Source organism: Lissotriton helveticus, chromosome 7, assembly GCF_964261635.1.
Source record: "Lissotriton helveticus chromosome 7, aLisHel1.1, whole genome shotgun sequence".
Taxonomy (NCBI): Eukaryota; Metazoa; Chordata; class Amphibia; order Caudata; family Salamandridae; genus Lissotriton; species Lissotriton helveticus.
Genome location: NC_136068.1, coordinates 506,989,431 through 507,017,279, shown reverse-complemented (window position 1 = coordinate 507,017,279; position 27,849 = coordinate 506,989,431). Strand labels below are relative to the sequence as shown.

The window sequence follows — 27,849 nt, the reverse complement described above, 5'->3', positions numbered from 1 at the left end:
CAGATAAATACTAACAAGCTGGCCCAAAAATAAATATGGATAAATACATACAGAAATGTGAAAAAAATAAATACCATAAAACCGGGAGCCCTATTTATAAATTAAAATCCTAATATAGAACAATTAGCTATTAACTGTCACCAAAGAGGTGCCTGCAAACTGCAAGGTGTATATTAGACCTACATGTTTTTTTGCCCCGTCGTTCCTTAACTTAATCTGGCAAAAAGGGTTAATTTGGGTAGAAATGAATTATTATTATTATTATTACTATTATTATTAAAGAGAACCCCTAACAATTAGTGTTATGTTTTAAATTCTGAATTTGTGCTTTTCTAGACCAAGGACTCCTAAACTATACTGCCTACCAGTATGGATGACATATGGCTCCTACATCTTATAATCCTCTGACTTATATAACATTTCCTGTACACTGATTTACACATGTGATTGTCGCTGTTAAATGTGTGTATGATGTATGTAAAGCTCTCTGACACCTCCCACTGGTATGAGTGGCGCTATAAAACTAAATGAGTCTGAAAGGCTGGTTATGGAGACTTGAGGGGCACTGTTAAATAGTAGTAGTGAGGGAATAATCTGTGGCATTGGTTGTCATTGGGGGGCGCCAACAAACATTGTCGCACAGGGCGCCCTCAGTGCTAAAGCCAGCCCTGCGCACAGCCATACACAAAATCATTTCAGTTTGCCCATGCACATCGCATATTTTATATTCTGTTCAAGGAGAAACCTTTGTCTCAATCGCAGCACCACTCCACATCCCATAGACAAGGCGGGATCTGTTGCCATGACCCAGTGACCTTTGGGGTTTGCAGATCCTATTTAATGTGCTCTGATTTACCGGGTTGACTGGGCAGGTCTCGAAAAATCCTAAAAATTTTACTAGACCTGCAGGTCTAGTGACTTAAAAAATCTACTCAACCTAATTATGATGCTCTTGACCCGTAAACTGGTTTAAAATTATGTGATCCTGGTAAGTTTTTAATTAGCTGGGACACCCTTTTCTTCTTTATCACATATGACAGCGCCTTTAAATGCGCAAGTTCAGCATGTCTGCTGTAAAGAAAACTCTTGTTTGGTTTATTAGACTAAACTTTTGCAGCTAGATTCATGAAAGGGCCGTTTTGCGAGTCTTTAATAGCGATTCATAAGGAATCGCTATTAAGGACTTGCAAAACGGGATTCATGTAGGAATTGCTAAATAAATTGCGATTCCTACACAATCCTTATTTGCGATTAGCAAATTGCTAATCGCAAATAAGGAATAACTCCCCATTCATTCCTATGGGCCTACAGGCCCCTAGGAATGAATGGGGAGTTATTCCTTATTTGCGATTAGCAATTTGCTAATCGCAAATAAGGATGCGATTTCAAGGGTGCCAGGGGTGTCCAAAGGACACCCTGTAGCACCCCTGAAATGCAACATTACACAGGTGTTGCGCACACACATGTCCATAGGACATGTGTGTGTGTAACATGCAACAGGGAATAATGCACTAAAGTGCTTTTTTCTATTTTTTTCGCTATTTACCACGAAATCTGACTTCGTGGTAAATAGCGGCCAAATATTGCGAATTCGCAATTTAAAATTGGTTAATGAATTGCATTTAAGGAATCTCAAATAGAGATTCCTTAAATGCAATTCCTCGCTAAAATGCGAATAATGTAATAGCGATTTTTGCATTTGGGATGATGAATCCCAAATGCAAAAATTGCGCTCGCAAAGGGCCAGATTCTGAGAATCTGGCCCTTTGCGAGCCGATTTTCGTTTCATGAATCTGGCCGTTGCTCCATATATCATATAAATCTAGCCACATATAGAATACACATGACCGCTGACTTGTCTCAGTTCATTAACCTCATTGTCATCAGTGCAGGGGCAGAAATGTTTCTGATCTCATGCTTAAAAACTGTCACTTTTAATAAATGGGAAATATCCATTACAACGCAGGCATTACAACGCAATGTCTTTACAATGCAGCTAATACAACGCAAATTCCGTTACAACGCGTTCTATTACAACACATGCCATTAAACGCATACGCCTCACTCACCAGCACCTTCCCTGAGATAAGCACCCAGGGGTGCTAGAATAGTCATTTACGTTTTGATGATACATGCGTTGTAATGGCTTGCGTTGTAATAACATCTGTTGTAATGGAAGTTGTGTTATAAAAACTGCATTATAAAAAATATGTGTTGTAATAGTTTGCGTTGTAACATCATACATCCTTACTAAATACATAACTAAAGCATGAGGTAGCAGCACACTCATTTGCATTAAGCAGATTTTACATTTAAATGCCCACAGAATTTCCCACCAACATGTGGTTTCAAAACTATATTCTGTGACAATGTCTGGAAATTGAGTTACTGCAAATATTGTCATCTGCACATCACCAAGTAATGTGTTGTGATTTGTTTTGCTCCTTTGTAAATCTTTGTTTGCATAACACTTCTGAATTACAAAAAAAAGTTATTTCAAAATTCCTGATAAATTTTGAAATAACTACTATTCATTTACAAGCTGTTTAAATATTGTGTTAGAAAAACAACTGACATTTTACATCCTTTTGTTTCACAATTATTGTTAGATAACTCACTTGCCAAAAAGCACTAACTATAATAAGAGATAGAAAAGTAAAAAGAAAATTCCAGGAACAGATAAGCAACAATTAGTAAAAAGAGAAACAGACATTTGACCTCTGCCCTTGAACAGACAGCAATGGTGTCAAGACAAAAACTAGATTTAAAGGCCTCTTTATTGCTCATTCACTCTCTGACTGAACAAAGCGCCTGTTCCTTCCAATTTAAAATAACTCTCCAGCAAGGTCGAGTAAATGCTAAAAATTGCTCGACCTGTTTAAATCTCACTCGACAATGCGAGTGGACTTTTCGAGGCCTGCTGGGGAATTGTTTTGGCACAATTGCATGGTTATCTTTCATTCGTATATGTACGCTAGAATAAGTCCTTTGTGTTCTCAAGTTCAAGTTCAAAAGACCTTTATTCGAATTTCATAAAATTCATAAAAGTACCGTGATTTAAAAAGAAAACAGCAATTCATTTACATTATACATTAATTCAAAAGATTCTATGATAAAAATACAATACACGCCTGTGTTTAGTTTGCAGCATGACTAATTGTGGTAAATTTTATTAAAGTAACGCTGCAGTAAAACGCGTGGTAAAATGCACGCAGATATGTCCTTTAATGCCATTACGTATTTCGATGTCAATAAAATTACATTACACTGGAAAGGAGTCCTCATTAGAAGACATAGGTAGGCACTCACAATGAGGTCTTAAAAGATTTGTAACTATTCAGTCCATCATACTGAGAGAGCAATTAAATGACTGCTATCTAGAAATGCACTCACAGTTCTTAATCAGGTAGGTGGTAACACATCTAAAAAAAATAGAAAATATATGTGAATAACGGATTTTTGTGCACATGCAAGCAGTCCGTGGTTTAGGGCCATATGTAGGTAATCGTGAAATACCGATTCCTTAATACCGAATTTGACCGATTCGGTATTAAGAAATCGGTATATCCGATGTACGTAAACAATCGGTAAAATCTACCGATTCAGTAAAAATCAGTAAGAAATACCGAATCGGTAAAAAAATACAGATTCAGTACAAAAATACCAATTCGGAAGCAATCGGTAAAAAAAAATACTGAAACACCAATACCGAATCGGTATTACCGAATCCATTAGCGAATCGGTAAATACCGAATCGGTAATTCAAAAATTCGGTTTTTGATGAATCAGCCAATCCTGTGCCTCCCAATTACCTCCCAAACAGGAAGTGGCCACACCCAGGCAGCTGCACTGAACCTGGAGCTGACTGAGGCAGGCAGGTGAGCTGAGCATCCAGGAGCAACACAGCCACACATCTATAAATCCCCCCCAAAAAAACCTTGGTAATGGCAAGCTAGTAGAGAGAGAAGGAAAAGGAAGCTGAAGTTCAGCGAGAAGGAGCTGGAGGTACTTATACAAGATGTGAGCCAGGACCATGACAAGCTTTTTGGAAAGCAGTCCCTCCATGTGCCTGATTGTCAGAAGAGACAGATCTGGACTGGGATCCAGAGTAAAATTAATGCAATTGGGGTCACCCAGCGTTCCATAGAGGACATCAAAAAAGGTGGTACGACCTCAGGAAGACGGCGAAGGCAAGGATGGCTGAGATGCAGAGACATGCCGGTAAAACTGGTGGAGGGAAGAACACAGCACCTGCACCAACATCACTGGAACTGATGGTAGAGTCCACCCTCCAGCCGGAGAGTGTGAGTGGCGTGGGAGACGCAGACAGCTCTGCCAGAGCTGCCAGGAAACAAGGTAAGATGCATGCCCAGCATGCTGTGCTACCCCTCCCCAACCCCCAGAGAGGCATAGGGGTTCCCACTCCACTACATGAAATGAAATGAAATTTGATTTATAAAGCGCATGGCTGCCCTAGAGCGTACCAGCGCTAACTCAGCAAAAAACAGAGAGAGAACCGGAGAGGATCTTGGGGAAAAGAAAAGTTTTAAGAGACTTTCGGAATTTAAGGTAACAGGGTTCAGTCCGAATGTACCTAGGGAGGGTGTTCCAATTTTTTGCCGTATTTACCGTGAAACGGCGACCCCCCGTACGCGTCTTCCTCACTCTTGGGACTATGGCAATATTCTCCCAATCCGACTGGAGGGCCCGGGGGGACTTATAAGGGCGGATCAGGCTCCTAAGAGCCTTTGCCCTGGAGCGTCTTGTGGGCGATGCATAATGATTTGAAGACAATTCTTTCGCGCACTGGGAGCCAGTGGAGAGCTCTCAACGCTGGTTTGGCTGACGATCTTCTTGTGACCCCGAGGAGCATCCTTGCTGCAGCGTTCTGCACCCGTTGCAGGATGTAGATGGTAGCTTCCGGGGCCGCCAAGAATAGGGCGTTGCTATTATCCAGTCTGGATAAGATTAGTCCCTAGATCAGTAGTTTCCTGGACTGGAAAGGCAGGAGGGGAAGAACTTTCCGCACCGCCCTGAGCAGGCCAAAGCAGACGCCAGCAACTTTCTGAGCGTGCATCCTGAAGGTTAGTTTGGGCTCAAACCACACCCCCAAGCTTTTGATTTTTTCTTTAGGCGAGGGCGGCTCACCCATACAGGGAGGCCATGAAGCTTTAGGGAGAGATATTAATTGGTGGCCCAGGAGCATGATTTCAGTTTTTGCTCCATTAAGTTTGAGCTTTGAGCCAGTCATCCAGGAGAATATTCCGGAATGGCAAGCTGAAAGATTATCCAGACATCCATCCTGTTGCGTTAGCGAGACGACGAATTGGGTGTCGTCTGCGTAGGTGACTGATTTAATCCCGAAGGGGGCCACCACCTCCTCCAGAGGGGCCAAGTAAACGTTAAACAGGGTAGGGCTCAAAGAGGAGCCCTGAGGCACTCCACACTGGAGGGTGGTTGATTTGGACATAACACCATTTTCCCAGATCTTAAACGATCGCTTATTCACAAAAGATTCAAGCCATCTCAGGGCCAATCCTGTTATGCCCAATCTGGCGAGACGGTGGACTAATATTTCATGGTCCACCGTATCGAATGCTGCACTCAGATCCAGGAGGATCACAACTGCGGATCCTCCTGAATCTAAGATGCACCTTGCCTCCTCTGCCACCACTATAAGGGCTGTGTCAGTGCCCTGTCCCGGGCGGAAACCTGTTTGGGAGTCGCTCAGCAGCCCATTGCATTCTAAAAACCCTGAGAGCTGCAGATTGACAATTTTTTCGGCAATTTTGCCCAGGCCAGGTAACAAAGAGATCGGGCGAAAATTGGTCAGGTCAGATGCATCAAGCCCTGGTTTTTTTAGGAGCGTTTTAACTCTGGCCTGTTTCCAGCTGGGTGGCACCACCCCGCAGGTGAATGAGGAGTTTAGCAGCTCTGTGGCTGGGGGGGCAATAGTGTCTGCAATCTGTTTAAGGATGTACATAGGCGCCGGGTCCGACGGAGAGCCACTGTTCAGGGAGGATAGGGCTTTACAAAAATCCTCCCTGGTGATGCAGCTGAAAGAATCCAGCAATGGGCCGGAGGTAGGTGCTGGATAAGTGACGGTACCATCAGGAGTAACGTTCTGCGGTAGACTATCAAGAATCGTTTGTATTTTGGTGTAAAAAAACTCCGCTAACTGATTACACCTAGCTTCATTATGTTCTTGGGAAATCCCCGGGGAAGGGACCTTAAGAAGTTGATTAACTATTTTAAAAGTTTCTTTTGAGGAATTAGAAGATGAATTAATTTTATTCTCGAAAAAGGCTGCCTGAGTTTTTTTCAGGGAGGCTTTATAAGATCTTAGGGCCAAACGATAGGCGGCTTTGTTGTTAACTGCCCAGTCTTTCCTCCATCTGCGTTCCAATTTTTTGCAGGTTTTTCTAAGATCTCTAAGCTCAGCAGTATACCAAGGTGATTTAAAAGTACTGCTTTTCTTGGTGACCATTTTGAGAGGTAGTACCGCATTCAGGGAATTATTAAGCCAGTTCTGAAAGCTTATATCTGCCACCAGAGGATCTGGTTCTATAACAGGGGCAGTTTGTTCTAAAGCAAGCGTCAACTTTTCCACCGATAACTTGGGCCAAGCTCTCTGTAACGTGCGAGGGCGGGGTGCACTTCTCCCTTCTGTACAAATTTTCCATGAAAATGGTACTACAAAATGGTCAGACCATGGCACAGGCAATGGGGGTCTGGCCATAATCTGGTAGTTATTTGAAAATATAGGGTCTAAAAGATGCCCTCTGATGTGAGTTGCAGTTCGAAAGCATTAAGGTCTGAACTAAGCTCTAAGGCCACTTTGTCATTAGGGTCGTCAAAATGCAGCTTCAGATCTCCCAAAACCAGGAAATTGGATGACAGAGCTGCTGACGCTAAAGTAGATTCCAGCAGGGAGCCTACAAACTGTCTTATGCAGCCCGGAGGGCGATAGATGAGGAATCCTGAGAGGGAGTTGGTAGGTGGTATTTGAATATTGAAACGTACACTTTCCGCGTCTGAAATATCTCCATCCTCAATTCGACAGATGAGAGTATCTTTGTAGATTATAGCCAGCCCTCCTCCCTTCCCTTGCTCCCTGTGATGGCTCTGGATAAAAAATCCGTCTGGAAGAGCAGTGGTGATGTCAAACTCCGAGTTTGGGGATAACCACGTCTCGGTTAGGAAGAGCACATCGAGATTGCCTTCTTCAATCAATAGGTTAATCTCTACAGCGTGCTTTGGTAGTGATCTACAATTTGATAGTGCCATCCCCAAATCCCTACAGATCTCCTTACCATTTTCCCTCGTTGAGGTAGGATTCGGACAGAGCTTGCACCGACAAAATTGTTTATCAAAACTCTCGTACTGGCGACACCACAAGCCTTTCTTGTCTTGTAGCATCAGGAGTTCTTCCCTGGAGTACCCTATCCTCCGTTTAGAAGTCATGGGCATAGTAACTGGCCCTAAGCCCGGTCTGGCCCGGACGGGCCCAGACGGGCTTGCCTCTGGCGCGCCTCCGGCGCACCATCGGCGCGGACGGGAAATGGTCTTCATTTTATAGCGCCCGGGCCGTGATTCGCCCGACCGCTAGTGCGCTAACCCTTCCTTTCCCCCAAAATGGCGGCCAAAGTCGTCGCCCCCGGGAAGGCTACCGGTGACCGAATGAGCCCTAAATCGGCCCTCGGTTTGCCCTGAAAAGAGTGTCACCGGAGCCCCAAGGATCGGAGAGCTAGGTAAGTTAAAAACAGTGCAGATACACAAACAGTGACATTTTTATTAAAATCCTCACTGCATATAAGCAGGGGAAGGCAGAGACAAATAGGATTAGAACCTCACTCCCGGCTTCCGCCTCAGGAGTCCTCTGTAAAAGCGAGTTGCGTTGTTGCTAGTGTTGTTCCCAATTTATAGCACCCGGGCCGTGATTCGCCCGACCGCTAGTGAGCTAACCCTTCCTTTCCCCCAAAATGGCGGCCAAAGTCGTCGCCCCCGGGAAGGCTACCGGTGACCGAATGAGCCCTAAATCGGCCCTCGGTTTGCCCTGAAAAGAGTGTAACCGGAGCCCCAAGGATCGGAGAGCTAGGTAAGTTAAAAGCAGTGCAGATAACAAACAGTGAAATTTTTATTAAAATCCTCACTGCATATAAGCAGGGGAAGGCAGAGACAAATAAGATTAGAACCTCACTCCCGGCTTCCGCCTCAGGAGTCCTCTGTAAAAGCGAGTTGCCCTGTTGGTAGTGTTGTTCCCAATTTATAGCGCCCGGGCCGTGATTCGCCGGACCGCTAGTGCGCTAACCCTTCCTTTCCCTCCAAAATAGCGTCCAAAGTCGTCGCCCCCGGGAAGGCTACCAGTGACCGAATGAGCCCTAAATCGGCCCTCGGTTTGCCCTGAAAAGAGTGTCACCGGAGCCCCAAGGATCGGAGAGCTAGGTAAGTTAAAAGCAGTGCAGATACACAAACAGTGAAATTTTTATTAAAATCCTCACTGCATATAAGCAGGGGAAGGCAGAGACAAATTAGATTAGAACCTCACTCCCGGCTTCCGCCTCAGGAGTCCTCTGTAAAAGCGAGTTGCGCTGTTGCTAGTGTTGTTCCCAACATGTCTTACTCATTACCTGCTATGCATTGTGGGAGATGTATTCCTAGGGAACAGATGCATAGGACAGTCAGCCTAGCAAACCCAATAGCATGTGAAAGAAATTAGCAAGCTGAGGACAGTCAGTGTGATCTGTAGGCATGCTGTTTAATGCAATGCAAATGCAGTCCAGAAGTGAGTATATGTGCATTCTGTCATTACAGGCGAGTCATCTTGCAGTGCTGTAGAGGGGAGTAGACCAAAGGCAGCTAGGCCAGAGGGGAGGCAACAGGAGGAAGAGAGTTTGCCTGCAGGGCACACAACCTCCGCACCACCACCACCACGAACAACTTCTCTGTCCCCAACATCACCACAGCAACAGAGAACGCCGCCATCTCCTCAAACTCAATCCCCAGTGCCACAATCACCACCACCACCACCACAATCAGGCAGGAGGCATGCCGTGGCCACCCTCCAGCAGATGGAGGAGTCGGAAGAGGAGGGTACAGGGGGCCAACAGTCTCCAGTCCATGAGGAGGGCAACATAGTGAGGGCAGGGACTCCATCTGAGCGCGCCCACACATCATCAAGACGCCGCAGGCAAAGGCCAGCCAGTCCTCAAGGCTCAGAACATGATGAAAGTGTTTTTGCTAGACTGGAAGGCAACATGCTCAAGGTCCAGCGCCTGCAATGGAGAGAGATGCGATCATTGCATAGGGAGGTGGCTCACATCAACAAACACATGTACAGAATTGAGAAGGGCATCACTGCAATAGGCGACAACATGTCTGAGGGCATGAGAGACATTGCGACCTCTGTGGACAAGCTCTGCAGCCAGTTGGAGCAGGACCGTCTTGGTAGGTGCAGGGAGAGGCAGAGACTCCAGTCCTATACCAAGGCAGTGAACCAGCTGGCCACTGCTACCTCCCTAATGTGTAGAAGGTCCATCGCCATGCAGGAGGAGATGGCACATTGTAGCATGGACGTGGCCAGGGGCATGGTGTCAATGACCTCTGCACTGGAAGTGCTGCAGAATGTGAAGGCGGCCACTATGGCAGCGGGGGGGGGGACAGTGAGGAGGCTACCAGCCGTGGTAGCATTACGCCCTCTCCCACCGAGGGCAGGAGGCGCAGCGAACGCCACAGCACTGCGCAGGAACATAGCGGCAGCACATACAATGTGGCCGTTGAACGTGGACATGCAGCGCGTGGGTGCAAAAAATAGATCATACTGGGACTCATTGAATGGGTGATGTAACCCATGTCTGTATGGACACTGGTTTAGATCCTGGTGGTGTGCTGATTAAACACCATTACACAAATACAGTAACTGGCTCTGTCTCGTTACTCACTCAGAAATAGTTGCACGTTATCTCAGCCCGTCTGTGTCTCCCATCCTGTTCTACTGCAACACCAGCTGCGCAGGGCTCTGGCTGGGGATTGACCTCGCCCTCGTTCTCAGAGTCAGTTAGTTCCACTGCTGTTCCTTTTTTGTGGCTAGATTATGTAGCATTGCACATGTAGCAATTATTTTGCAACATTTGATGGGGCTGTACTGACGTGCACCTCCACTTTTGTGGAGGCAACGGAATCTGCTTTTAAACAGTCCAAAGGTGCACTCCACCACGTTGCGTGTGCTCTTATGTGCCACATTGTATTTCCTCTCCCTTGGTGTGGATGGGTTGAGATATGGTGCGAGTAGGTAAGACCGGAGGGCATATGCGCTGTCACCTAAATGCAAAAGAAAGTGCCATTAATTTATGTCACCAATAGGTTGATCCAAGGTATACATCAGGGTGTGTCACATTGATTTACCTAGTAGGTATCCTTCTCCAAATTCACCAGCAGCCAGACGTGTATGGATACCACTGTTCCTGAATATGTACGAGTCGTGGGTACTCCCTGGGAATTTTGCCACAATGTCAGTTATGATGAACTTTGCATCACATATCACCTGTACATTTATGGAGTGAGTGGATTTGCAGTTGCGGTAAATGTATTCTGTTGCTGCAGGTGGACAGATTGGTATGTGGGTCCCATCGACACAGCCTATTACGTGTGGGAACTGTGCCATTTGGTAGAAATCCAGCTTGGTCTTCTGCAGCTCCGCCTGTGTACTGGAGAAGGTTATGTAATGATGCATTCGGTCCATCATGGCGTCCAGGAAGGTGATGACAAATCTTGATGGGCAACTCTGTGACACACCACCTACTGCGGCTATCACACCCTGGTAACTTCCTGAGGCCAGGAGGTGCAGGCAACAGAGCACCTGTACATGGGTGGGTATTGCGTGCGCCCTTGGTGTCTGATGCTCAAGATATGGTTTCAGGTCCCGTATGAGGTCAAGGATGGTGTGTGGGTGCAGCCGGTACCTCTCATGGATTTCTGGTTCAGTCAATTGGAACAATGTGACACGCAGTCTGTACATCCGCTCTTCCCGTCTCCAAATCCTCACTCCTGCTGCTCTCAAACGTAGCCGCCTTGCTATGAGGTAGAGGCCCACCACTGTGTTCACACTGTTGCATTTTGGGGCTGTTTTTATGCACTGCACCTGATTACCACCTGCTCAGGATCAGTGGTAAATACCGATTCGCTAATACCGGTTTTGGTCAAATTCGGTATTACCAAATTTTGCTACATCGCATTTCGGAATTATTACCGATTCGTTATTTACCGAATTGGTAATGTTTGTTTCGGTGTTCACCGATCGGTAAATAAGGAATCGGTAACGATTTACCGATTCGTTATTACCGAGGGCATTCGGTAATACGTATATCACACAGGCTAAATACCGGTCGGTAAAGCCGAAATTTACAGAATTTCGGCTTTACCGACTGGTATTTGCCCACCTACATATGGCCCTAAGTTATATATACATGAGAGGTTCACATCTGTGTTTTAAGGGTGAAAAGTGACGCCCTTTTGGTACGTGTTGGTGACATTTCACAACTTCGCTTCATGTAAATATTGCCCTTGTGCTTCTCTCTAAACTCTGAAACGGGAAAAGCTTATGAGTAAAGGTAATTTATAAGCAGCCTGACTCTTGGGGGTCACGTGACATTCCTTCAACTTAAATAAGCATTTGCAATGCAAATAGGTCTCGCATTTCTGAGTTAGAGCTATTGACGTTGTAAATGACAATATTTTTTACCTATACGTTTTATTTTTGGAGTGAATTTATGTAGTGGGAAAAATCCCTTGGCAAGGTCTTGCACTTCATAATAAATATATTGAAAGATGCAAAGTGTGCATTGTGTCAACAAGTGCTTGGCACATAGCTCATGGGTTAAGTGTCGCCACACATGTACACCATAGGTGCTTTACTAATGTGAAACTCATTAATAAAAGTAGTGCTTAAAGAATAGACAACGCCTACCATGTAACACCTGAAGTAAAGGGTCCAGTAGCCATGGGAGGTTACAAATGACAACATGGCCATACTAAGGAGGGACTAACAAGTCTATTAAGAAATCAGAAGCAAGCATTTACAGAGGAGAAAGACGCAAGCCAATAAAAAATATGGGCGGGCTTCTCCTCTGTACTCTACCTACAACAGATCGCCAGAGCAGTATTTGTGTGCTGGCTCAGGCTTGACCTAAAAATTACTTACGAACTCCAGTATGCAAAGAAGGCAAAATAAGTCAGTCAGCGCTAAACGTCTATGACAGTCGCTGTATTCGTATACATTTGTGCTCTGTACCTGAGGTAATTGTTAGGGACTGTGTGGGTTAAGGTCCCGGGTGTTGCCAGTACTGTTCGGGTTTCAGGAACTTTCCCAAGACCAAGTCAATATACGGTGGCCATTCAGCTCAGCCCTGCCAAGTACCACACATCAGGCATTACAGTAACGCATTTCTTTTTTTTTTTTTTTTTGGTTTTCCTCATATACCAATCTGGAAATTCCTGAAGGGAAACTAGGCTACTGCTTCCGATTTGGTCAGTCTGTTCCAGTCCTGATGTTAAAGACCAATATCGTAGCGGAACGTGCCTGGTCCCTCAGGTTGCCACTGCTTTCCCAATCCACTCCCGTTCACACCTTAGCTGGCACCCTGTGTTACTTAGGAGATACGGGAGACCAACAGGGCCCAGGATAAATCATAGGAAGACCTTTCAGCTTTCACCTATCTTGCCAAGCCACGAGAGGCGCCCAGATTTTAACAAAACTTGTGGGGTCGCATGCCATGTCAGATTTACTAGTAAGAATGATGCGTTTTAGACAATTCAAAAAAGTGGGAGGGATTGGGTCTTTCCATGCTCTACATATTTCACGCCTTGCAAGAAGCATAACATCAAAAATAAATCTTGTGTGGGGATCATTAACACTATAGCCATGACTCAGACCAAAGAGAATAGTTCTAGTGGTAATTTCAAGCTGTGACTGAAGAACATCTTTCAAAAAATCCTGGATCTTGACCCAATAGTCTCTTATCTCGGGACAGACAGCAAACAAGTGTACATCATCTGCAGCAAGGAGTCTACATCTTGAGCAATAGCATTCTAAGTTGGAAAACTTAACTAATTTTTTGGGAGTTATATATGCTTTGTACATAGTATACTCAGACATGAGTCCCTTGCTCACTGCTCCATCAGGATTCAAGCAAGCCGGGCCGACGAGGCTGAAATGCCAGAAACCGGTCCCCGGTAGCTTGTCTCCTTTCTGGTGAAGAATTGGCTTGGTAGTTTGGTCTGCCCTGTTCCCATGATGCACTGGGCCAGGGACAGACTAATTTGCATATAGCCAGGTTCTGAGCTGGGATGGGGCAGTGAGCTAAATAACGGTGATGGATCAAGCCCTGATCTTTGGACTGGGTAAGAGTGGTCTGCTTAATTCAGACACTCTGTTCATCACCACCCCCTTTTCTGAATCGTTTTTGGCCACTATAGGTGTGGCAGGATATACTCAGACATGAGTCCCTTGCTCACTGCTCCATCAGGATTCAAGCAAGCCGGGCCGACGAGGCTGAAATGCCAGAAACCGGTCCCCGGTAGCTTGTCTCCTTTCTGGTGAAGAATTGGCTTGGTAGTTTGGTCTGCCCTGTTCCCATGATGCACTGGGCCAGGGACAGACTAATTTGCATATAGCCAGGTTCTGAGCTGGGATGGGGCAGTGAGCTAAATAACGGTGATGGATCAAGCCCTGATCTTTGGACTGGGTAAGAGTGGTCTGCTTAATTCAGACACTCTGTTCATCACCACCCCCTTTTCTGAATCGTTTTTGGCCACTATAGGTGTGGCAGGATATACTCAGACATGAGTCCCTTGCTCACTGCTCCATCAGGATTCAAGCAAGCCGGGCCGACGAGGCTGAAATGCCAGAAACCGGTCCCCGGTAGCTTGTCTCCTTTCTGGTGAAGAATTGGCTTGGTAGTTTGGTCTGCCCTGTTCCCATGATGCACTGGGCCAGGGACAGACTAATTTGCATATAGCCAGGTTCTGAGCTGGGATGGGGCAGTGAGCTAAATAACGGGGATGGATCAAGCCCTGATCTTTGGACTGGGTAAGAGTGGTCTGCTTAATTCAGACACTCTGTTCATCACCACCCCCTTTTCTGAATCGTTTTTGGCCACTATAGGTGTGGCAGGGTATACTCAGACATGAGTCCCTTGCTCACTGCTCCATCAGGATTCAAGCAAGCCGGGCCGACGAGGCTGAAATGCCAGAAACCGGTCCCCGGTAGCTTGTCTCCTTTCTGGTGAAGAATTGGCTTGGTAGTTTGGTCTGCCCTGTTCCCATGATGCACTGGGCCAGGGACAGACTAATTTGCATATAGCCAGGTTCTGAGCTGGGATGGGGCAGTGAGCTAAATAACGGTGATGGATCAAGCCCTGATCTTTGGACTGGGTAAGAGTGGTCTGCTTAATTCAGACACTCTGTTCATCACCACCCCCTTTTCTGAATCGTTTTTGGCCACTATAGGTGTGGCAGGGTATACTCAGACATGAGTCCCTTGCTCACTGCTCCATCAGGATTCAAGCAAGCCGGGCCGACGAGGCTGAAATGCCAGAAACCGGTCCCCGGTAGCTTGTCTCCTTTCTGGTGAAGAATTGGCTTGGTAGTTTGGTCTGCCCTGTTCCCATGATGCACTGGGCCAGGGACAGACTAATTTGCATATAGCCAGGTTCTGAGCTGGGATGGGGCAGTGAGCTAAATAACGGTGATGGATCAAGCCCTGATCTTTGGACTGGGTAAGAGTGGTCTGCTTAATTCAGACACTCTGTTCATCACCACCCCCTTTTCTGAATCGTTTTTGGCCACTATAGGTGTGGCAGGGTATACTCAGACATGAGTCCCTTGCTCACTGCTCCATCAGGATTCAAGCAAGCCGGGCCGACGAGGCTGAAATGCCAGAAACCGGTCCCCGGTAGCTTGTCTCCTTTCTGGTGAAGAATTGGCTTGGTAGTTTGGTCTGCCCTGTTCCCATGATGCACTGGGCCAGGGACAGACTAATTTGCATATAGCCAGGTTCTGAGCTGGGATGGGGCAGTGAGCTAAATAACGGTGATGGATCAAGCCCTGATCTTTGGACTGGGTAAGAGTGGTCTGCTTAATTCAGACACTCTGTTCATCACCACCCCCTTTTATGAATCGTTTTTGGCCACTATAGGTGTGGCAGGGTATACTCAGACATGAGTCCCTTGCTCACTGCTCCATCAGGATTCAAGCAAGCCGGGCCGACGAGGCTGAAATGCCAGAAACCGGTCCCCGGTAGCTTGTCTCCTTTCTGGTGAAGAATTGGCTTGGTAGTTTGGTCTGCCCTGTTCCCATGATGCACTGGGCCAGGGACAGACTAATTTGCATATAGCCAGGTTCTGAGCTGGGATGGGGCAGTGAGCTAAATAACGGTGATGGATCAAGCCCTGATCTTTGGACTGGGTAAGAGTGGTCTGCTTAATTCAGACACTCTGTTCATCACCACCCCCTTTTCTGAATCGTTGTACATAGTATAGAGATGGTTTCGCTTCAATGCGGCGGGCTTGACCGCTGCCTACAGGATGGTGAAGGAGTCAGTCCACAGGTCTTCCGTGATTTCGCTGTCAGGATTTGATGCATTGTTCCAAAGCTTTTGTAGCTCTGACACTGTGATGTTATCAGCATCTAACATGGCTGTATACCAATATGAAATTTGATTTTTACACCTGCCACTCTTAAAGATTAGATCGAATTTTGGATTGGGATTATTAAGGTTCCATGATCTCATTGACCTCCATCCAGACAACTGGTAATATTTAAATCTGGTAAGTGTTCCTCTGGTTAAACTGGATAAGGCCTCCCAGCTTAGAAGCTGCGAATCTTCCTGCAGGTCCCCCCAGCATTCTAACCCTGCCATCCTCAGGGGCCGAGATAGCTGGTCGTCGAGACAAATCGGGGTTCCTGGGGATTCCCAAATGGGGGCCTGCGCTGCATAGTAAGGAATATCCAGTCTCTGCCTAATAAACACCCAGTTTCTTAAGGCAGCCCCTAAAGTCTTGAGTCTGACTTTTTTTTTTAACTTTGGATCCCCATACTTAAAAAGAAAATAAGCTTCACCCTGTGGTATGTCTTGCAATAGTGCTTTACATAATAACCCTAAAGACGATACATCAGTTTTACCCGCAAGTGGTCTAAAGTTTTTAAAGTGAAAAGCGTGGAAATAGACAAGTAGGTCTGGAAGGGCCAGCCCTCCTGTTTTTAAGGTCCTCCTGAGCTTTTTCCAAGCTATTCTTGGTGATTTGGAGTTCCAGATGAAAGATACAAGTTTGCCCTGTAGTTTTTTAATGGATGGTATGTGAAATGATAAAGGGATAGAATTAAATAGGAACGTTATTTTCGGAAGGATGATCATCTTAACTAAATTTACTCTCCCAAAGATGTTTAGAGGGAGAGATGACCATCTTTGGAGGAGGGCACAAACATCCTTTGAGACTCTATCTAGGTTGATTTTTGAGATATCTTCGATTTTTTGGGCCAAGTATACCCCTAGATATCTCATTCAGGTCTTTGCTGCCGCTGTTCCTATTTCCTGATTCCACTCTATGATCTCGGTTTTATCTCTATTGATGGTATATCCCGAGACCTCTCCGAACTCCTCAGCTAGATCTACTAATCTGGGAAGGGCATCTCCCGGGTTTGGAGTGAACATAAGTAGGTCATCAGCGTATAACGCAAATTTTAACTCCAAATCAGCTATCTTGAAAGGTTTAAATATCAAATCAGATCTAAGCAAACAAACAAAGGGCTCAATGTATAAATTAAACCACAAAGGCGATAAAGGGCAGCCCTGTCTGGTCCCGCCAGCGATAGATACCCAGTTGGTAAGGGAACCATTGATTAGAATTTTTGCACGCGGTGAGCAATAGAAAGATCTTATTGCTGTTATAAAGTTGTTTGGGAAACCAAAACCAGTCAGAGCCTTCCACAAGTATAGCCAATCGACTTGGTTGAATGCCTTAGCGGCATCGACCGCTGCTAATGTCATAGGGAGCTTCTTGCTAACTGCAACATCTATCGCTGCAATGGCTTGAAAAGTTGACTCGTTGAGTTGCCTGTCAGGGATGAATGAAGCCCCTCTGGTCTTGATGGATAATGGTTTTAATTATTTTGGCCAGTCTAGCTGCTAAAACCCCTGCGAATACGTTGTAGTCCGTGTTTAAAAGAGAAATAGGTCTATAGGACTCGATTTTAGATGGATCCTTTTGTGGCTTCAAAATTAAGGTAACGGTAGCTTCTGCCCACGAGTCTGGGGCCCTCTCACCACCTTGGAGGATTTTATTAAAAAGGGTTGTTAGAGTGGGTAGAATTTGATCCAGAACTATCCTATAAACTTCGACTGGCAGTCCATCGGGACCAGCTGCTTTCCCTTTAACCATTTTCATAAACTGAGTTCTTATTTCGCCTTCTCTGATGTCGGAGGAGAGGTAGATTTTATCTCTCTCAGATAGATGCGGAAGGTGTACTTTACTTAACCATCTATCCGCCCTCTGCGGGCAGTAGTTGACATTAGCTGTATACAATGTTTGAAAGAAAAATTGGGCCTCCTCCCTGATTAAATCATCCTCATGGGTGACTGCACCTGTACTTAGCAAGGATAGACTGTTAATCTGGTTTCTGGTCCTGTCCACATGGGATTTCCATGCAAGAAGATGGCCACATTTCTCCCCATACGAGAAGTTCTGCAGCTTGCTGGTATCCCATTTATCTTTAAGAACCATATCCAGGCCTGCTTGGTAATCAGCCCGTAAACCATCCAGCTCCTTTTGCAGGCGAGATTTAGTGTTTGAATGATTTACTGAGGCCGCCTGGTGCTCCAGTTCTTTTAATTTGAGCTTGAGAAGGTCTTCTTCATTCTTTTTTTCTCAGTGTGTTCCTTCTAATCATCAGGGTCGTCAGGGAGCCTCTCAGAAAGGCATTAAATGTCTCCCATATCACCTGCTGGGTTGCTGAGCAGTTGTTGTATCTAAATAATTCCTCTGACTGGGTCAATAAATCCTGTCTCACTCCCTCATCTAATAGCAGGGCTCTGTCTAGAGTCCATCTCCTCTGCAATTCCTTCTGTTTGAAATGAATTACTAGCTCAACAGTCGAATGATCTGATAATATGGCTGGGATATAGGAGATGGTGTCTACTGAGGCAAGGAGTGACTGATCTAAAAGGAAAAAGTCGATTCTGGAGTGATGTCCATATCTACGACTATAAAAAGAAAAATCCCTTTTGGTGTGTTTTTGGTTCTCCAAACATCTATGAGTTTGAAATCTTTAATTATGTTTTTAAGCTCCATCCGAGATTTTTGGGGGGGGTGTGAATTTAACCCTGGACGTGCGATCCAGTTTTTCATCGAAAATCAAATTAAAATCCCCCCCCAAAATGACAGGCCCATCGTACTCCATCAGACTAGCTTTTAGCTTCAAAAGAGCCGCTGGGGCATCTTGATTGGGACCGTAATAAACTGCACATATAAATGGAGTATTATGACATGATAATGATGCCACCAACCACCTCCCTGAACGATCTGTGTTGAACTTCTCTACTCTGATCCCGGCGTTTGCTCTGATCACTATTGCCACTCCTCTCGTACTGCCACTTTGGTCAGAACACAAGATATCTTGAACCCATCCACGTTTGCCCAACCCTGACTCACATTCTGGCCTCTCTAGATGGGTCTCCTCCAGTAGGCACACATGTGCCCCGGAATTATACAAATATTCGTTAACCCTGGACATTTTCCTCCTATCCCTCAAGCCGTTGACGTTCCAACTGATGATTTTAATTTTGTTGTTGGTCATGTAGGCCATGCCAACATTTCCTCGAATGAATCATCGCCCATCTCCCTTCTGTTGCCACTGTGTCTTTTGGTATGCATATGAGGAATATTTTTCCCTTTTTACCCTCTGCCACCCAACTGACTGCCCACCTCCCTCGAGGAACCCCTCCCATACCTAAAAAAGCGATCTTGTCGCCGATTGGGGGCTCCCCCTTGTCCGGTCGAGGTTTTCCCCGCTAGGAAAGTAGACACCTAATATAAATCTAGTGTACTTTTTTTTATTTTTACATTTTTATTTCAAACTTTCTCCCTATCCCTATCCAATTATTATCTCTCTTCTTTTAACTGAGTTTTTTTTTTCAACCCCTAAATCTCCTACATCCCTCTCCTCTCTCATCTATATCACCGTTACCCCAGCATATTTCGCTAAATAACCCCTAAATTTCTTATGTGCGAATTTACAAGAGAAAACAACCTACAGAGAGAAATACCTTTTTCCTCCAGTGATCTGCAACATTCAAGTTCCACTGGTAAATTCTACTGGGGGTTTTCTTTCATTAAGAGAAGAAATGAGTCAACTTCGTGGGGTGAGCAGTAACGCATTTCAATGTGGTGGCCCGCATTACCACATTGAAATTCAAAATCACGCATTATAGCGCCTCTCAGCTATCAAGCTGGAAAGCTGCTATAATGCACTGAATACTGAAAACTGCACTGGCAGCACAGTGCGCGCTGCACCTTGTAGGCTTGGGAGCTGCTCCTGTACTGTGCTACAGAGTAACACAGCACCCAACACCATACAGCATAAGTCTGACTCACTGAGAGTCACTTACTGTCACACTGACCAATGGCTACTACGAAGACAGTGTGTGAGTCTCAGTGAGTTTGTCTGACTCACTTTAATAGGTGATTGTCGTTCGTCCGGCCAGAGCGCCCAAATCAATTAGTATTGGCAGTATGGCTTCAAAGCCGGGCAGGACGCAACCCAATCCCCACCTGCACCGCCGTGAACCTGCTCAGCTGGTTGCGAATTACCTACCGCCCAGTTCGTCCCACATTTCTACAGGCCAAACAAAGATGACCAAAAGTAAGTAGTGCCCTCGCTGTCAGGATCATTTTGGATCAGTTTGCGTGACCGATAAGCAGACAGTTGCAGGAACACACACTTTTTAAGAGATAGTGGGGATGTGGCACATACAGCCCTTATCGTGACTGTTCACGGTCCTTGCCTTCTACCACGGCGGCTCAGGGGGACGATGAGCTGAGCTGGTTCAGACCTCGGCTAGTGTCCCGCTTTACAAGTCGGGCATGGCCTTCAATTTCAGCGAGAGACAAAAACACTGAATAGTGCATACACTGGACACAGCGGGTAAATACCCCAAATTAAAGGACTTGGAGAAACACAGTGACCCACACACGGGAAATTATATACAAAATGTAAATTTTGCCAAAATAATGCAACAGTATTTTACAAATATATCACAAAAACGCTTTCCAGAAAGAGGCGAAGTCCAAATCTTGAAAGTTGTATTGGAAAACTTTTTATTCAAGAAAATTAGAAATTCAGGAAATTGCTAGCTGCCAACGCGTTTCGTCACAAACGTGACTTCTTCAGGGCTCTAAAATCGATAGAAATGTAATGGGTAGAGCTTGCATCCCTTGAGCAGGGATACACCAGAAAAAGAGGACACTAAAAAACGTGTTTCCTAGTCCCCCTCATTGTTGATGTGGCTTTCAGGTTTGTAATAAATTGTACAACAGTATTCAATATTTATCATCCATATCACAAGAATATTGACAAAGGTAATATGGTGTATCCCAAATGACGTCTCTCTCTCTTACACGTGTAATTTTGGGAGTACAGTAGGGCCCATCATGGTTTGTTCAGTAGGGGGCGGGCATTTTTAGCGTGCCGCTGGCGTCTCGTACAGGGTCCTTTACAAATAGGTCTTGGTTTAGGGATCTGGAACATTGGCTATGTGCTGTATCTATGTGTTCATAAGTAAATCTGCTGAGTGCATCTTGTTGCACCGACTTGCTTTGTACCCAGCGGCATTCGTAACTTGTACTTTCAGTCACCAATGTAAACCATGGCGGCCAGGGCCGCTGGAGTGTTTCAGCAGCCCAGAGCACCAGTGCCACCAGAAACAGTTGTGTGCCAGGACTGTCTCTATTCGTAGCATACCGGAGCGACCCGCCTGTTGCCAGGGTGGTGATTTACTTATTTATCTGTTGTCCGTGGTGAATCAGGAGCAGCTATCTGCATCCTAGAAAAATAAATATATGTAATTCCTATATACTCTAACCAGGGAGGACTACACATTTTTCCCTGAAGAAAGTCCGGGACCCTTGTGGGCCAAATATTTTTACGGACTGAAACATGTTGGCACTAGGGTCATAGGACCACTAATCTTGTGACGACCCCTATTGTTAATATTTTACTTTCCCCTACAGTTCCATAATAAGGGGATACCTGGACCTGTAGGAGGAGTTTTAATCTTTATACCCTCTAGCCACATTCTTGTAAGAGCTACCTGAAATACGGTCAAGCCCACCCTGACCTTTAGGAGTCAGGGTGAACTCGATGAAGAAGCATGACACTAATAGAGTGTGTGAGGGTTAAATGAACAAAAGGAATTGCGTCATTCCCCACAATTGAGTGATGATTCCAGACAGGCCTCTCTCCTTCACTTTCTCAGTAGTTTTTGGTAGGATACTTATTGTGTTTATTAGTCTCTATCGGGAGGTTTTATCCCTAACCAGAACCCCTCTCCTTCCCTTTGTGGCTCTAGGGAGGTTCTCCTCTCTGTGTAGCTACTGTGTTGAGATATAAGGCTGAGTCGCCTCACCAGGAAGCACCTATCCCACCAACTGTGATCAGAAACACATAGGCCCATTTTGAGAACAATGGGCCGCCTCTAAATGTATCATCATTATCATGCATTATCCGCAACCACCTGGACACATCATGGGTTCATCTTGTGAATGACTGTAAAGCTTGCATACCAACGAAGTTCTTTTCTCAAATGAGACATGGTAAAATCAAACTTTGGAAAGAGGTTGTTAGGAATGCAGTGTGACTAAAAATTGTGAATGGGACTTAAGAGGCCTACGCCCTCCAATTTGTTGCCTACTTTTTTAAACCCCAAACACGGCTCCTGGCGTTTTTTCCCACACAAATACCCAAAACAATAGGCCTATTTGGGGTAATATAGGAGATGGCAGAAAAAGAAGAAGTTCAGTATGATGGCAGACAACTTCGTGATTGCCACCTTTGTCCACGGAAACTGTATTTGTCACAGAGGGAAATAGGATAGCCTCCGTACTGCAACTAAGAATAAATAAGAAGTTTGTTTCTGTGTATTGAGTTGGTAGTTTGCACTGTTGCTGCCTGTTTAACCTGTTTACCACAAAACCTCCCACCTGCTCAGGAGAGATGTCCGGACAACTCATGTTTGTCCAGCTGTGACCCTAGATATCAACAGGCTCCACGTCACGAGAATGACTTTCAACCATTCCTACTTTCTCAGCCAAGAACCCTAAGAATGCTGTAATTTATACAGCCATATTTATATGAGGAAAAGTTAAACTGCAAATTTAAATTGACAAGTGCTCTTAAATGAAAAATTAGAGCTGTCTGAAAGCCTTGTTTATGACATGGGGCCAGTTGACAGCGAACATCCACCGCTCCTTCCTCACCTGAAGGACTCTTGGCGCCGACCACAACTTGCAGTTCGCCTCTCTTGTGGCCAAAGACTTTCCGTCCTTTTCGGCTAATTTTTCTACCTCTAGCTGGGGTCCCTGTGGTTGGGGATTGCGTTGATCGATTCTCTATAGATCTTCGGATACCACTTGCACCTTCAGTGACAGCGATCCTTGGTTCTCTTGCTGTGGCCACCACAGTTAAGTTTCGGTCTCGTCTCGGCATCCATGGAGTATACTGCTCCCACAGTCTGGCCACAGGCTCTGAAAAAACACAAGCCAGGGTGCACAGCATTACAAGAGTGGGAGGCTATCGGAAATAGGAAAACATGGGTATACAGCTGTATTGGAATCTGTACTGCCTTGGAAATGCACTATGGAGCATAATATTTTAGGAATTTCGGAAACAGCAATCAATATAAAAACACAAACCCACTATTCTGGAAAATAAGCATACAGAGTTCAGGGAAGAGATATAGACAATCAGAAAACAGTAACACAAATCAGTGAAACATAGGCATATTGAGTGCTGCACTGGAAGTAAGAAATACCGTGCATTGCATTAATAAATATGAATATAGCAGATCAATGCAAAAGAAAATTGTCTATACACTGCTGCATTAGAATATAAGAAAAAAGAGAACTACATGGTAGACTTGCAGGATATGAAATATGGACCACTTAAAGTGTAATACAGGATTTTGGCTCTTTTTTTCCTTTTAGAAAGTTATCCCGATACACAAAGCAACACAAACCTCTGTACCAAAGTTTCTACAGCAGAAACATTTTGGTAGTATGCATCCCCTTGCATAGTATGCAATGCGCTGGGAAGATTCCTTGAGGTGCGTGGTTAGGGGAAGTTCCATCATTTTCAGTTGAACTATCTCTACACAAATATGGGAATTCCTGAATCCTCCAGCAGATGTCTAAAGAACGAGTTACTTCGATAACGATGTATCTGGTAGAGACACAGTCTAGCTGCAGATTCCTTTACTTGGAATATCCCCAGGCGTCAGACTGGATCCGGAAAACTTTTTCCCCAGCAGTACCTCCGCACGCCGGGCGGCATATTCGCCCAGCTCTGTGCTGACGTCGTCCACAGAAGTGATGTAAATGGAGTCATATAAGACTCCCCCCCCCCCCCCCGGCGTGCTGACGTCAGTTTTCTACAGTGCAACTTTTCCGTGCCACAACGCGAGCCACGGCAAAAAGAGTATAGGACCAGTGTGTCAAAAAGGAGCAAATAACCTTTGAAAACAACAATAATAAATCATAGAATGAGAAACAACACCATGTTGAAAGAGTACTTAAGACATGTAGGGACTGAAGTGGGCGAACCGAGGACTCGCCCCACCAAAAGTCCCATCAAAGCAAAGAGCTGTGCACCCCCCTCCGACCCCCCACCCCTTCCCCCTGCCATGAGGCAACAGCAGTGGGAACTAATGGCATGACTAAGGACAGCTTGCAACCACAGAATGGAACTGTATGAAAAACAGATTGTAACCACAGGATGGAATTGTAAAGGACCACAAGACTGGAACCACATAACTCACCACACTCCCCACAGTGACCTATGAACTGTAGCATAGTCAAATAGAATCTCAACCCAAGCAACTGTGGCGTAGACAAGGAGACCCCAAAGAAATGGGGAGAAACAGACGACGGCGGAGGGAGGGTAGACAAACATGAGAATCTCCACGCTGGAGGAGCCCAGGTGGAGCAGCATTGAAAAGCACAGAACCTAGCCACCCAAAAACAAGAATGGGTGGAGGGCCAATGGCACACAACAGAATGACACACCCTGCCACAGAGGTAAATGTAAATGTAAATGTTGTAGTACTTGTATAGCGCCCGAATAACCCCACATGGGGTCTCTCCGGCGCTTGAACGAATACCACTGTGGAACCCTTCCTGGCTTTTCCCTGTGAGGCGCCCACTCCTGGGCACCCCGGCATCCTAGCGCTTTTGGGGGCGTTGTAGAGATTAAGCAAGCTATTGCCCAGAGTTGCAGAGTGGGACCCATGATTAGAATAGGCACCGAGGCGAGAATTATCAGGTCCGAGGAAATTGAGCCCAAGACGCGCCGAGGCAGGAATTGAACCCTGGTCCCGGGCCAGACCTCTGCATCAGGGTCTGTCGCTCTAACCATTGAGCCACACTTCTCCACGTAGGTAGGTGACGAGAGCACCACTCAGGAAGACCAAGGCCATCTGTAAGGAGGCGAAGTGGTAGAACCTCACCTGGAAAGGCCCCCACAGGACAGGGAGGATGGGTGGGCTTTAAGGAATCTGTGGCTAGACTGTCTCTCTACCAGATACATCGTTACTGAAGGTAAGTAACTCGTTCATCTGCTAGAGACATCTAGCCGCAGATTCCTTAACCTAGAATAGGTACCAAAGCCATACCCCATCGGAGGAGGGCCTGCGACTGAAACACACCAAGTTCCAAGAGAACTGATCCGTCAATAACAATGACTGAGCACAGTTGGAACAGCAGTGCCAGCGTGGCTGACACCCGACCTATGGAGCCCTGGTAGGGACCAGAAACAAGGGAAGGCAAAGGCACCACAATCCGTCAGAGGACGGTACGGGAAAACATTAGTCCAGACAGGGACGAAAAGAGACACCAGAAAGGGAGTATCAGAATGGAATAAAGTTCAGAAACTTCTGCAAAAAGCCGTTAACTGAGCACCGGATCCCAAGGACCCGCCAAAGACTAAATCCAAGAAAAAGGGACAAGATAGTATGCTATCGTCAGAGCATACCCACTGAGCATACAGCCAAAATTTGAATTAGGAGGGGCAGGTATCACCATGCAGAGATAAGCTGAGTCATGACTACCAGGAGATACACGTAAATCTGGATGAAGGATACACAGAAGGAGACAAGGGTGTACCATGAGAACCATACCACAGCTAAAGAAAAGCCCAAGGAATGGGATTACCAACAGCAGGCATGCAGCGGCAAAGCAAGGCAGGCACATCACCAGGTAGTCAACATGCCAACTGTATCCAGAGGAACAAACGGCGAAAGGAAACCGGCAAGCTGGGGACACGTCGAATACTCTGTTCCATATGAGAGAGAGAAAAGAAGCAAGAGTCCGAGGCAAAACCCCCCGATACTAGGACAAGGAAAACCTAGTATGCATACTCTCTCATTGTGTGTATAAATCATGATATATATGCACAAGTTACTTACCTTCGGTAACGATATATCTGTAAGAAACATTAGTTAGTTATAGATTCCTTACCTTAGAATTACCCCCAGGTGTCACACTGGATCTGGAAAGATTTTTCGTCAGCAGTACCTCTGCGCGTCGGAAGGTGGCATCGGTCAGCTCCGCGTTCGTTGTCGGTGTCGTGGTTGCCAGGATGACGTAGTGGCAGCAACTTAGACGCCGCCCTCGCGTGCTGAATTCAGTTCTATATACGACTTTCCGCACCTGAAATGCAGAGCCATGCAAGATACTGACCATTGGTGCACAAACTAGGGCCCTGAAAGGATGTACTTAACCCAAGAAATCAGTTTGCGGAACAGGGAGGATGGATGGGGCGAGAAGGGATCTCTAACTAGCTAATGTTTCTTACAGATATATTGTTACCGAAGGTAAGTATCTTGTGCATCTGAAAGAAACATGTAAGTTATAGATTCCTTACCCTAGAATAGATACCCCAGCAATACCAACCCCAGTTGTGGGTCTGCGAACCAAAATCAGACCAGAAAATCCTGGTGAACTGAACGGCAAAAGAAGCTGTCGGTCCGGACTTGGCTGTCCAGACAGTAGTATTTGGCAAACGTGTGCAGCGATGCCCACGTGGCTGCCTGACAGATGTCATTCAGAGGCACTCATCTTCCCAAGGCAGTAGTAGCAGCCGTCACCCTGGTGGAGTGAGAGCGTAGCCCGACTGGAGGCTCCTTTTCAGCCAGAGAAAAACAAGACTTGATACACAGCACAACCCATCGAGAAATGTTGTGTTTGTGCACGGTCCGGCTGTTCTTTGCACCCAGGTAGCCAACAAAAATTTGATTATCCACCAGGAACTGTTTCGTGCGATCCAGATAGACGGAGAGTGCATGCTTTGGGTCCAGACGGTGCAGCCCCTCTTCCTCCTTTGAAGGATGCAGAGACAGAAAAAAGGTGGGCAAAGTAATGGTCTGCCTGATGTGGAAGGCAGTGACCACCTTAGGAAGAAAGGATGGACAGGTCCTGAGAACCACCTTGTCCGGTTGAACAGAAAGGAGGTTTGGAAGAAAGAGCCTGAAGCTCCATCACTCTACTAGCGGAAGTGATAGCTACCAGGAAAGCAGTTTTAAGAGTTAGGAGGCATAAAGGACAGTTATGAAGCAACTCAAAGGGAGCTCACATCAATTAAGTCAAAACATGTTTCAAGTTTCCACTGAGGCATAACGAATGGAATTGGAGGAAAAAGATGCGTTAAGCCTTTCAAGAAACAGTTCACTACCGGCGACTTGAAAAGAGAAGGCTGCTCTGGCAGCCGAAGGAAAGCAGAGATGGCAGAAAGGTAGCCCTTGAAAGTGCCCAGAGCAGAGCCCTGCTGGGCTAAAGACAGAAGGAGTAAGAGTACTTCCGAAAGAGGGGCAGAAAGGGGATCCACAGCCTTTGCTGTACACCATGCCACAAACTTGTTACATCTGCAGGCGTATACCGTTTTAGTTGAGGGACACCTGGCTGCCAAGATTACGTCACAAACCTCAGGAGGCGGGTTGAAAGATGTCAACTGCAGCCACTCAATCTCCACAGAAGGAGGTGGAGACTGGACAGGTTTTGGTGGAGGACCCTCCCCTGCTGCTGCGACAGAAGATCCTCCCAAAGAGGCAGTCAGATCAGAGGATCGATGGCCATGTTGTGCACCTCGAGATACCAGACTCTTCATGCCCAATCCGGAGCCACAAGAATGACTTGGGCCTGGTCGCACCTGATCTTCTTCAGCACTCTGGGCAGAAGTGGTAAAGGGGGAAAGCGTACAACAGACCACAACTCCACTCGTGATGAAAAGCGTCGCTCAGCGAGTCCCGCCTTGGAAATTCCAACACGCAGAATTGCTGGCATTGCGCGTTCTCCTCGTGGCAAATAGATCCAACCAAGGTTCTCCCCACTGTTGAAAGAGACCTTGCACCACCTCCGAGTGAAGACGCTATTCGTGATCCATCATGCACCTGCGACTGAGTTTGTCTGCCCTGGCGTTCAGAGGACCTGCCAGGTGTTGAACCACCAAGGAAATGCCTTGATGTTCCAGCCATGTCCAGAGGCAAAGGGCCTCCTGACATAGGTCCATGACCCCACTCTGCCCTGTTTGTTG

The 27,849-nt window shown here is 46.0% G+C and overlaps 1 protein-coding gene across 1 annotated transcript in view; it reads right to left on the bottom strand.

Annotated features, from left to right (window-relative positions):
* LOC144768685 (uncharacterized) overlaps positions 1–27,849 on the bottom strand; it is a 9,047,330-nt gene that overhangs the window by 5,265,055 nt on the left and 3,754,426 nt on the right. Inside the window, exon 23 of the mRNA XM_078652515.1 lies at positions 22,527–22,793. Within this exon, the coding sequence (XP_078508641.1) occupies positions 22,527–22,793 (267 nt within the window). The remainder of the gene's footprint in view (positions 1–22,526; positions 22,794–27,849) is intronic.